General features: G+C 40.3%; 1 protein-coding gene across 1 annotated transcript in view; it reads left to right on the top strand.

Annotated features, from left to right (window-relative positions):
- ntm (neurotrimin) overlaps nt 1-13,628 on the top strand; it is a 145,756-nt gene that overhangs the window by 91,808 nt on the left and 40,320 nt on the right. The window contains exon 2 of the mRNA XM_078266425.1: nt 7,925-8,157. Coding sequence (XP_078122551.1) covers nt 7,925-8,157 — 233 coding nt within the window. The remainder of the gene's footprint in view (nt 1-7,924; nt 8,158-13,628) is intronic.

The raw sequence follows: 13,628 nt of genomic DNA, 5'->3' as shown, positions 1-13,628 counted from the left end.
GCCAGAAAATGACTCTGAAATACAATGGAAAATCTGGCAAAATGTTGCTTTATTTTAGAGCATGGCAACATTTAATACACCGTATATTCTACGGTATATTCTATTTATTCTGATTGCTCTGCAAGAAACATCGTGTCGGAGATTACTCTTGCATAAAATAGAGTTAAATCCTTTCCGTCTGCTGCCACAATCATTTGGAGACAATTCTGTCTTATATTTAACTCTTTAAAACATGAATCATACCATCACATTTCATTCTGCAATGCCATGCAACTTTAGGACTTTACATTTAAATCCAAAATGCTGTCGGGGGTGCCTTGACAGGTCATTCAAATGGAAACAGGCTATGAGACATCTGACATTGCAGCCTGTTCTCGTGAACCATTTGTTCAAAAAGCTTCAACAACTTAAGCACTGTAATGTCTTTGTTCATGAGTAATCTCAACATCCACACAATAATTACCCGCACATTGCAATTAGGGTTGGGTATCGTTTGGAGTTTTTACCGGTGCTAAAACAATACTTTTAAAACGGTGCCTAAAAGGTGCCTGAACTGATACTTTTAAAAACGACAGTCTGCAACATTAAAGAACAGCTTGTTTATTGCTAAGGCCATATGCTCAAATTTGAATGATTTATTAATAATGTATTAACAATAACTCATAACAATAACTTATTTCACCAGTAAACTGCTGTTTAAGGACAAAAACAACCAACAGATGGGAAAAGGGTATTTTAATTCAATTCAATTCAATTTTATTTATAGTATCAAATCATAACAAGAGTTATGTCAAGACACTTTACAGATAGAGTAGGTCTAGGCCACACTCTATACTATTCTTTTACAATAACTTTGAATGCACCTCGAGGCTTACCAGTTTCAAGTAAACGCACCATTGTCCCATCTGTGTTGTTTTTCCGACAACGGCAGGCAGTGGCCATGCAGTGCAGCTAGTTTGTGTCTTTAGCTGCAGACTGTTGTACGTCCAGGTGTGGGAATCTTCTACAGTGAAATACAGTCTCACTTTACACTGTTTAGCTGTCAGCCCGTTACTAGCCAACGGTAGGCTAACGTTATCGTTACCTGCTGCCAAATGAGTAGCGTGCAGCAATGTTTCTGTTGCCTCTAACGTCCGTTTTGGAGCATCAGAGAGCAGCACAGCCCTATAAGTAGCACCGAAATAAGGGAAACCAAAATCTGCGTTGCTATTTGGTCCGGTAGATACCTTTCGTTTAGGCACCAGGTCTCTGTACCCAACCCTAATTGTAATTACAGTAAGTTTTAGCTTGTGGAATTCTTGAAAAACATTTCCATCACATTCTTTAGATTTTGTCAACCAAGCCCACAACACATTAAGATATGCATATGATGGCAAAGTTGTTTTGTTATATTTAAAAAGCAGACTTTGAGGAACATCTTCAGTTGACATGCATGTGAGTCATTAGAAGCTAATGTTGATCTCTACAGTGACTGCATGTTGAAAGAGATGAGGGTTGTACTCCTGGAAGAAAAGCTACTGATGACATATCATTAAACATTAACTTGAATGATTCACAGTGTAAACAAAGTCAACGGGCGACATCTAATTTTGGAGCAACAAGTGTCATGTATTTTTAATGAACCACACATTACTGTCAGAAAGCACACAGGGAGGAGAGTGGAGAAGCTGTTTGCTTACAGTTACAGTTTCACCTCCCAATCTCACATCTCTCCCTTTACTTCCTCCTTTCATGCTTTTGAGAGGATTGACAATTCTTTTTTGGGATTAAATTGTGTTTGCCATCTGTGCAGAAGCGATAAGGGGAGAATATATGGTATGTAAAATATTTTTCTTCTTGCTGCTCTCTAGGGGGATTTAGCTGGTGAGGCATATAGTTTTTATTACAATAACAACCTACGTCAAACCAGATAGTTTTTTTCAATAAAGTTCTAAAAATATGTATTCTTGAGGACCATTCCAATTAGCTGCTGAACATTTTGGACTTTTAGGGATGGAAGACCAGGCGAGTTAAATATAGTGCTGAATAAACATGCATGCAGAGATGTGAATGAGAATTTCTATGCCCTCATTCCCAATGGTATGAATGAGGAGATTTCATTTGCCTGTTTCTTGTCAATAGCTGATTTCCCTGTCTGTTCATTTCAAAAAGTTCATTTTTGAAGAGTTATGTTCTTCATTTTCTCATGTTTTTCTTCTCATTCTGTCTTGGTAACCTACTGTGTCTGGATATGTTGTGGCTCCCTCTGTTGGCATGTAGTTACTGTGCTGGTTGTGTTTCATTAACCCCACTGTGTAGTATTGTTCGAGGTTGCCTGTGAAATATGCTGTAGAAGGGCGTCCTGCCCCAAACGTCTCAGTGGCAATACAGATTATTAATCGGAGTGCTGTCCCAATTACCTCAACACATTCTCACTCCCATCATGTCAAATAGCGACACTTGGTCAGGTGCCTTTGGTGTTTGTTATTGACGCAAAAAGTCTCCTTAAACGTCATAATTAGACGCGCTTGGTCGGAACTCTTGGCTTCACTTTTTGACACTCTCGGGACTCGCGTCTAGCCCTTTGGTGTCATATTTAGACATGCTTCATTGGGACTCTTTTTTTCACTTTTTGATGCTCTGCATCAGCCGCGGTCGAGCTGCTGCTCTGCCCGGTGCGTCCCATATAGACGCTAAAAGGGTATTTTTGTGTTGGTATCTGACGCTGAGAGACACTGACTAAGTGCCAGTATTTTATGAGTTGGGAGTGAGATCGGGGTGATTACCTGAATTTCTGCATTTTTAAGATTATTTTTTGGGGGCTTTTCCCTTTATTATAGTGACAGTGGATAGACAGGAAAGGGGGATCACACGCAGCAAAGGGCCACAGGTCAGATTTGAACCCGGGCCGCTGCAGGACTCAGCCAACATGGGACAAACACTCTTACTGGGTGAGCTAGAGGCTGCCCCAATTTCTGCACATGTAGAATGAGAAGCTTTTAATAATGTAGTATGTACTGCAAAGCCCAACAAAAGAGCCACAGGAGCTGCTGTCCTAGTCTTTCCTTCTTTTTTTTTATTGTTCTATACTGTTTCATTGCGCTCAAAGAGGCAGCACTCCCACTCACACAACATGACTGCACAGAGGTCCTCATGAATTGGAAATTGAAAGGCAGTGCAAACACTGTCCCAAGATATCGTTGACTGGGTCACTGATCCTCTTAAATAAAGCATAAACGGCCTCAGACCGCGTTTCCGTGAGAGGCACTGACCATGGCCTCAGACTTCAACATCCGATAAGTAAACAGTAGGATTGCTGATTTCTTGAAAAGATTTTTGTTGTTGAATGTTCTACACTAAGTTGGTCCTAGTGTTTGTTGCACTGCAGCCTGTCAGAAGTCGACCTCAGCGGTTGATAATGATGCATGGCAACTTCAGAATGCATTTTACCACCTTGTGTTCTCGCTTTTTTAAAATGATTTTTTAAAAAGTCATTGGTGGTAGCATATCTATTTTGTAGGCTACTGTTGGTTAAACTCAGTACATCTTTGCTGCCTTAAAAAAACAAGGAAAATATTCAAGACAAACATCGGGGAAGTAGGCTAGAAAAAGTAGCAGAAAATAAATAGTATAACTCATAGTTCCTGAAAATCATTTTTCAAACTGTGGGGGGGATTTGCTCCTTAAATGCTTCACATAGGGATGGTTTATACACTTTGAGAGGGTACTACTTGTGATCTTAACTCTCTCTCTGCTCTATATACATTTCTGTAATTTGATGTCTCCTTCTCCTTCTCCTGTGTCTATGAGCTGCATCAGTGTCCTTAGTCTTTCTTTTGAAAGACTCTGTCTCTCCTCACCGTGCTCTATCCTTCCCCTCTCCTCGCTGTCTCCTTTGCTTCATCTCTTTCCACCTAATAAAAACGTACCACTTAAAAAAAGAGCATCAGATTGGTAAGGTTTGTATTTCTCAGTGAATTCATGAGTTTGGTTTTAATCCCGTTTTGTGTGCTGAATCCACGCTCATGACTTGGCGTTTTGTAACATCGCCGTGCAGCGCCGTGCATTTTACAAATCGAGCCGCTCATTTCACCGTCTGATAAACGTTGTTGACCTTGTGCTGTTCGCGCTCGTCCTTTCGGGTTCCACACATAGGTCTGTGTTTGCATGCGTCGGTCGATGCAGCGCCTCTGGGCAGTCGTCCCTCACTCCATACATGATTCCGCATCGGTGCAAATGTTGGCTGAACATTATGAGACATTGCATTTCCTGCATTATAAGTGCTAGATTTGTGGGAATATGAAATGATGCGCATTACCTGTAATCCCGCATTGAAATTCAGGCCCTGTCATCTATGATATAATATTGATTATCAATGTAATGTGAGTATGCACAAGTAGCACGAAATGATGGCGACTGCCGGCCGCTCACATGATGACCAGTCACATGACAGTTTAGCAGTCCTCTTAAGTGGTACTCCTGTGACACAAACACCTGTTTCCTGGGTGAAAGTCTTGAGAGAACACCACTCCCCCGTTTAAAAGCCCTGTGTTTTAGGAGCCAAACATCCACCTCGACCTCCTCCGTACACAGACCAGAGCGCTCTTATACAGCAGCGGACAATGTGGGGCATACAGCAATAAATACGTGGAATACATACGAATTGCAGTACATTACTTTTTGTAGCTACGTATATGTCAGAATGGTTCTTGAGAACAGCCTGGAATTCCAATATCATGATTTTATCAGGCAAGCCAGAGGTATGTACAGTTTAAAGTATTGTTATATAATAATAATAATAATAATAATAATAACTTATTCAGGAAACAAATTAAATTAAATTAAATTAAAAAAGGTCCATAGTACATCAAAAATGACAATATTTACAAACATATAGCAATAAATATGCAGTACAATTCATATGAATTAATAAAAGGTCAATAACCTTCACCTGTAATATACAAACAGGAGCGCCAATGTCTCCACAGTCTAGATGCATACCTGACAGAGCTAAAATCAATGTGGGCTAAAGCCTGTATGATTCTGTTTTCTGAGACAGAAAACAGAGAGATACCCGTGTATCGATAAATACGGCAGAACAAGTAGGCACATCAACACTAACAAACACTAGTCTCATGCCATCATTATACGCTACATTCAGTCTCTGCATGTTCTTTTTTCTGTAAGACCGCCACAAGTGGTGTACAGAATGCTTTGAATAAAGCTACGTTAACATTAGCAGAACACATACCGAATTTGCGCGCAAGCACATTAGCCTGAGCATACATCTTGCGACACTGTCTGTTGATGTCCTTATCAACTGATAAATCATTAACAATATGATGGCCAAGATATTTAATCTCATCACACACTTTAAGGGCAGTACCAGATAAAAAGAAATCAGGAAATACTAATTTCCTGTTTTCTTTACAGGAAGGAGTGCTGATCCATCAATGCTGCTGAATGTAACAGGTGGAAGCTCATCCAGATAAACGATACAAATCTTGGGATATATCTTCCCCACACTCGTTAAGAACCTTTAGCCACGCTTTGACGTTGTTAATATCCTTCTGAGGACCCTTGTGCAAAACACATCGTTGAGTCATTTTCGGACAAACTTCAAAGAGTAGCTTCTTTGACTCCTCAATCCACTCAGACGGAAAATGAGTGGAGGCCAGCATTATGATTTCATCCTGGCTGAGTGTCCTCATTTTAGTGCCAACAAAGTTTAGAAATTCGTCTTCCACTATCCGTTTGCCATCAACCGTTTTAAAGATCTCAGGCTTTGTACGTGAGTGTGCTGCATGCGCCATCTTCCTCTCTGTTACAGGGCAAGCACACTTCAAACCCTGCTGTTCTTATTGTTTGCACATTTTACAGTGCAAAATGCATTTGCAGCTTAGACAAATTAATTTACTGTAGCCATTAGCAATGAAAAGCCTACTTTGAATCCACTTTGTCATAGTAAATTGATCCCTCGCCATCTCACATACACTGCGATCCATTATTTTTGAAAGCCTTTGCTCCTGTGTATTGATTACACACAAACATACACACACACACACACACACACACACACACACACACACACACACACACACACACACAGGGCACCAGTTTTTTCTCCACCATAGCACCACAAATGCCCCAAGGATGCCAATGACCCTACTGCCGCCACTGAAGTGGAAGTGACTGATGCTGTAACAAAAGCTGTGACAGCGTAAATGCAGCTGAGAGTCTTTCAGCTGCAAAGTGTTGAGCTCCTGCCACATTGTCACCATTTGAAGCTGTTAATGTCCAAATGCCCTGCTCTTCTGTATGTCGGGAAAAAATAGCCACAAAAAGGTAAATAAACCCAGATGATGAACAGGCATTTGGCAGCCACAAGCACAGTTTCTACAAAGTATGAATTTCTTCTTCCATTGGCACACTTGCAGCTTTGGCAGTGCTTTCTCAGCGGGTATCCAAAGATTTGTCATGAAAACACAGCAGATGTGTTGCTCTGCAGAAACAGTCAAAGATCAGTGACCCTGCTCCTGTATCAAAGCAGCATTCTCTGACTGGTGAAACCAATCGGTTGTGATTGCAATGGAGCTCGCCGGTGCAGTTTTCGGCTCATTGTCTCAATCCCTTCTGAATGTCACAAACCAAGTGTGTGGGCAGATAAACAAAAGCAACCTAATGACTGCTCCAGAGCTGCATTTGCATATTTACAACATGTCTTGTTACCAAGCTTATTGAGAAATTGTCAATATTCCAAGCAAGCTGTTAACATGATTGCTAATAGCTCAAATGCTATTACTTTTTTTCCATTTCATGTTGCATATTATATAACTACTAAGCAATAAATTGTCCTTTTTTATTACAGAATTGGGAAATGCAATAATTTTGCCAACATTTTATAATGACCAATATTATTACTTAGCAAAATCCACACATTTCTAATGAAGATGATTTGGTTGTAGAGTAAAAGGTAAATGGTGGTGTGTCTGATGGTGCCCCAAGGTATTGGAAACTGATAAAAAAAAGGGATTATGGGAAATGTATTTCAATTATAACAAAGCTACTAATATCTACGTATTGCACCTGTTTTATGCCGAGTATCCTTACTCAGATACTCATCTGACCCATGCCCTACTCATGACCCTGTCCTACAGTACAGTTCCAGCTGGTCCTGCTGTGGGGGAAGCTGTGTGCAGTGGAGATGTTTTCACAGCAGCTGGTTTCACTCATCAGTTCCTCCTCTCTGGTTAGAGTATGCCTTTCAAAGGGGTGATTGTCCATTCCAGCCAGACAGAAACAAATCATTCAGAAATATGCAATGACTAATAAAGAGTCCTTATGCACTTTACAGGAGAGGAGTAATCGTTGTGGGTGGCCAACATGCCATGTGACTTGTTTTCTTGTCTTGATTGTGTATAAGCTAGAAAACTGGATAAAAACATTTGACATATTTGTCAATTCTAGAGTTGTTCTGATTTGGATACCAGTATCGGAAATGCCTCCAATACCACCTAAAATGCTGGTATCGGTATCGGCGAGTACTGGAGTTTAAGCACCAATCTGATACCACGTAATTTAGCCCTGAAAAATCTTTTGAAATTATCTGTTATGACTGAAGAAAGTTTGCTGCCGTTCATTCTCTGTTATCTCTGTGTTTGTTCATGTTTTACAAAGAGTTTAACCTGAGCCAGAAGGTACAACAATGATAGCATCCATATCACATCCATACAGGGAGAGTAGTGTACAGCTGTTAAGAAATACATAAAAATAGAATATATATTTCTTCTTTTAACACTGGTATTGGATTGGTACTCAGTATCGGCTAATATGCAAGTTTAGGTATCGGAAGCGATATCAACTATGAGTAGGGATAATCGTATAATAACTACTAGTCCACTTTGGTAAAAGCCCTATTTTCAATGCTATTTTTATCGCTTCACAGGTGTGCGCAGGGGGACGTTGTCACACACACAGCATGGCTAAACCGCTCGAGTATACTGTACGCCGGAGAAGACAAATGGTCGGTGGATCCCAGAGTGAGTCTGGTGACCCTTAATCAAGAGGAGTTTACCATCAAGATTGAAAACGTGGACATGACAGATGAGGGCCAGTATGTGTGCGCAGTCCAGACAAGCAGTCGACCGAGAACCACCTCAGTGCACATCCTCGTCCAAGGTAACATTTATGCAGTATATATCCCACTGCTGCTGCAGCTACTACTTCCACCGCTATACTTCTGCGTAATAATAACATTGATACACATTTAGTATAACTGTCTGACTGAAAAATGTAGAAAGATTTCTATAGAATGTCTCCCATCTTGTAGTCTTAGTTCAGCAGGACATCTCTCATGTAACACTGTAAAAAACACTTCCTACTGACTTTCAGCCCATTCAAACCCTCTACTGAACATGCCCCCCCCACCACCACACACACACACACACACATATTCATTGAATTAGTTTTTTATTTTTCTACACTGTATGATTGATGGTTGTGTTATTCCTGAGCACCAGCACATGAGGGCATACGTGAACAAAGCAGAGAGTAAAAACAGATGTGTGCTCTCTTTCTTGAATCTCATTTCCTCATCCATTGCTCCACTGGTGCAACTAGGGGCTAAATGCCTTGCTCAAGGAGAGGGAGGGGAGTGTGCTCCTCCTTCCCAATGTTAGGCGAGGTTAATGCTGAGATCCTTCGGCGAAAATGATGTGTGGAATTGTGATGGTGTCCTCATAGAGATGCAAGGCAGAGTGAGGTGCACACTGCTGATACACACAGCATAATGGCACAGTTTAATGCTCCCAATATGACATGCAGTTGATCCATGTAGCATAAAGTGCTGCTCATAAGATGCCATCCGCAACTGCATAAGAGAGAAAGATAATATTGGCCCAGTTTGGATTTCCTATCCGCTCAATTTTCTCTGCATGTTGCTAAACAGAAATGCAACAATAAGGACACAGTGAACAGTTCAACCCCACCTGCATTTTAAGGAACACACTGCTGTTAACTGACTTCAGCTGTCTTTTATTTTTAACTTCTCGACTGATCAAAAATAAACTCGGAAGAATCGAGCAAATGAATGGGATTGGAGTGGAAGCTTGGAACAGCGCATCATGAACAATGTATATATTTTATATTTTTCTCTGTCTTAATAATTCAAACAATGACTAAACATGTTTTCTCCATAGCTGTAGAGCACGTATGGTTCATGAGAACAGGCTGTGCTGGTTGCCACCCGCCATAACAGAAAAAAGAAGCAACTTGTCAGTCAGTCCGACAGATGGTGAATGGCAGAGGGAGAAAAATAGGTCAGAAACTGATATTCGGCTTAAACAATTCACTTTTACAATAAATATTAATCCGATTTTGGAGTCTATGTGCACCCACGTGCGCCCATAACAACCATGAAACCCCCTACATAACAAATCCCGATGTAACCCCTGCCTATATCGTGCACCTACACTACTCTATAACTGAAGAAACTGATAACAAGCTATTATATGTATACCTTCTTACAATCTGAACTCCTTCTCTTGTAAATACAGCTGTTGACAGGAACGCACGTGACATTAAGAAGACTCGTCTTAGTTGTCATATTGAAATAAAGCAAATAAAATGATAAACTGTCCTTAACCAACTGAAGCAATCTCTGCCTCAGCAGAAAGCACAATTTGAATGCAAATTAAAACACTCCTAGTCTGCTCTGCATTCATGAGATATATAAGCTAGCATCGCAACAGCCCCATATATATATATATATATATATATATATATATATACACACACACACACACACACACACACACACACACACACACACTATCACTAACATTCTCCACATTCATATTTACACTAAACAAATTATATATCCAGCTACAAAAAAAGTCTAAAAGTTGGAAGTTAGGACTAAAGTGCAAAGAGTGGTTGCTATGGAGACGATACACCATCTTGTCTCGTCTCATTGGTGTTGAGTTCTGTTGACAGTTTCCTGGTTGGGTTGAAACACGCCCCATAATCACAGCCCAATGGAGCAGAATCAGACTCAGATTCTGACAAGAATTTGAGTCTGATGACGTCAGGCTAGCTTCTATGTTCAATTTGCTTCAAAGCCCGGTACACTTCCCAGCACACACACTGGGGTCGAAACAGGCCGGTGTTCTCCTTTGTGATTTTTATATATATTTATATATTTTTATCTTCTATATGCCCCAAACTAATAAAGGCATTTTAACTACATCCTTGGCTCGGTAAAGTTGTGCCTGAAGTAAGCCCTCTGGCTTCCCTTTTTCCATAAATTGACTTTAAGAGCACCTTGCATTCACCTGGAGTTTACCACTTTACAACCGTAAGCACCCGGTATTTTTTGCTTCTTTACCAAGGATAGCTTGGATTAAGAAGGGGTCTGCCTAAGGACACCAGCTGGTACTCAGGGCTTAAGTGGGGTTACCCATTATCTCCTAATCTCATCTGATTACTAATTTTATAGTCTGTCATTTTCAATTCGAATAATGTCACTAACAAACATATCAAGAGAGCCATTCTTAACTTTTAATTCCACCGCAGTTTCTTATAGTTAGTGTGTGTGTTTTTTGTTAAGCCATGCACATACATGTGCAGTGTAGCTTGCAGATCAGGTCACAGGGGCGGGAGTGAGCAGATGCACAACCCTGCAGGCTATGAGTGTGTGGGGTCACTACAGTTCAAACTGAGATGTCTTCAACCAGCAGCTTGACCTCGTGAATGGGGAGGGGGACTTTATGTTGAGGCTAAGACGGTCCATTCTAGTCTTGTTTTCTTCCTCTTAAAACGTACTTACAGAGCCTCTAATAGTACTGAACGATATTTTTCCATCTTCTGCCCACAAGTTGTTATCTTAATATATTCAGGACTTTGTGTGCTTTTAACTTCCTTAGAAAACTAAACCTGGAAACCGAGAACCGGCAATCTCCATCACCTTGGCACACTAACACATCCTGAGGTTTGTCTCGATGGATGATGGGAAATGAAAATCTGTCTAAAAAAAGTGAGCCATCTCAGGTTGTGTCCAGACATTGTGTATGTAACATTAATCATTCATCTGACATTCTATCCAATAAAACAACACATTTGCAATATTCTTTGAAGGGTTATTTATACGTGCGCCTGAGACGTTGAGAATTAATTTTGTAATGTAAATGACACTGTGGTATCATTTACATAAGGCATACAAACAGGAACAAAACAGTCAAGGTTATTAGGGCTTTTTGTAATGGCTATACATTATTGAATTGTCTTCAGACACTAAGTAGATTACTGTATTTATGTATGCATAGTTATTAAGAGCCATGCACTCACTGAGCTGTCAGTGCTCTATGCAAAAACATTATTTTGCTGTAACAGCAAAGTGTAAATTAAACAGCAACTCTTATGACATGATCAGTGAAACCGGCTCTATAGGCACAGTGATGTCAAGTAAAAAAAAAATAAGGGGGGGTACAGGCACTGGTTTGTTATTTTACAAAGAAAATCCTTTAGACTATTTGATCAGAGGGTCTTGAAGGCTCTCCAGCATAGGCCGTCCCTGGAACCATGCCCGATCACAAATAAGTCATCTGATGTCAAACAGCGGTGTCTGATTCCGATGACTTCATAGATTATTGACATAAGATCTCTAGATTATAAGACATAAGATCTCCGCAGAGTTACCCACAGTAGTTTAGAGGACCTTGAACTGGAGTGTTTCACAGAAACAAAAACTTTGCCCCTAGATTTTGTGCAAGGGAAGATTAAACATGCATCCATTTATCCTAGAACAGTCCCCTTCATGAATGTTTTTTATTTAATTCATTACAAAATGATTAAGAGAAAAATAAGAAAACGCTGCCCAGACCTCTGATTTGTTCATTCCCATGTGCAAACCTGTGTGAGTCGGGATAGTTCTTTGATTGGATATCAGTCTTTAGCATAAGCAAATTTCCAAATAAGTAAGTACTAAACTAAAGTTTTCTTAAGCTTTCCTAAGCTATTTCCCGTTGCTAGGTAACGACACGCTGTTATCTTTCGAAAGGTCAGCGGCAACTACGTCAAAGTTGAAATAATTTGAATTGGAGCGCAGCAAATCTGCTTTCCTCTCCCCAGAGGAAATCACTGGAACGGCCAGCACAAAGCAGTTTTGCTGCCTGTCATGTGTAGGCGGCGTGTTATTATGGAACCCACGCTACTATTGGCCAGGCATCGATGCCTACACAAGGTAACGGAACTCGATTTGTTCAGGTCCCCTGTTGTATCATCTGACCAATCGGCTATCCTAACCTTAACCACCGAGGTCAATGCCTAACCCCAACCAATCAGGCTGCTTCATAGGGCGGGAGTTGCCTAAAAGGTACATGGGATCCATAATAACGCGTAGGCGGCTTTACTGTAGCACCGTTGCAGATCAGATCTTAACATGCTTCACAAGATACAGACACAATGTAAAAGCTATTATTCATCATCTCTGCTTTTCATAGACAGATTGAGAGATCCATGTACAAAATAAAATATAGTGCCACTGCAGTAGTCTAAAGTTTTGCAGCAGCATTCTGAACATGTGAAGAGGAAATTACAATTGTATGGGTTGAAATAAAAGCATGAATCATCATCACATTACATGAAAATAAAAGCAGATTTTAGATTAGTGACCAAAACACACTTGGCCTAGAACTCGCCACAAACCCTATTAAGTGTCTTCATATCGCCGCTGTAGGGTGAAAACCTTGTCTGTCCCTAAGTGGGTTTCTTTTCAAGAAATTAAAAAAAACTAAACCGCCTCATCATCATCATGTTTAAATATTTGTAAATCCCAAAGACAGACGTGAAGGGTGACCAATAGCACTGATTTATGAAACAGAATTAAAATGAGGAAATATGGAGATACACAGTTTCTGCCCTACAGCGGTGATATTAACTTTGTCCTACCTTCAAACGTTTTGGAAATAAGAAAACATCAATGAATCAGACGAAAGCACTTATTTTCATTTCATTTAATAAAATGACACAGTGGGGGGGGGAGGCACCACAGGTGTCCACAGCTGCTTTATGCTGTATGAAAGCTTTTCCTTTAGTTCATTAAATCCCTGCAGACATGTGAAGGCAGCAGGACACATATGTTGATAAATGAAGCCTCTGATTTGAGAAGTAAGACTGCAGGGTCATTAGACACGGTGGTCCACTGTGTTTACCTCCATTAAAATCCCCTGGCTGCTACAGAATAACCCCACACACCTTCACACACCTCAGACTATAACTCAGTATTATGTGGGAGATGTCAGATTACCAGGGCTCATGAACCCTGCACAGCCTCCTTTTCATTTTTTCCATATTTTACAATATGACAATTTCCAATGTGAGATCGAAGTAGAATTAAAACTGAAAAAGTGTTGGATTGATGCGATCATATTAACGGCTTCACCAGACTTTATTATTATTAGTTATACAACTCATTTCACATATGTGAAGAAGGTTCGGGAGACCTTGATGACTTAAATGCACACAGATGCATTCCTGTCGTCCTGAAGGAGTATTTAAACTCATGCTGGAGGCGTTACGTTTAGCTGAACCTTTAAGGGAAAGAAAGATATTCATTCATATGCAGTCGTCTAAACACAGATGCTAAAGCCTAG

The sequence above is a fragment of the Sander vitreus genome, chromosome 13, assembly GCF_031162955.1.
Source record: "Sander vitreus isolate 19-12246 chromosome 13, sanVit1, whole genome shotgun sequence".
NCBI classification, from domain to species: Eukaryota; Metazoa; Chordata; class Actinopteri; order Perciformes; family Percidae; genus Sander; species Sander vitreus.
The sequence above is the reverse complement of the archived record's forward strand: the minus strand, read 5'-3'. Positions and strand labels throughout refer to the sequence as shown.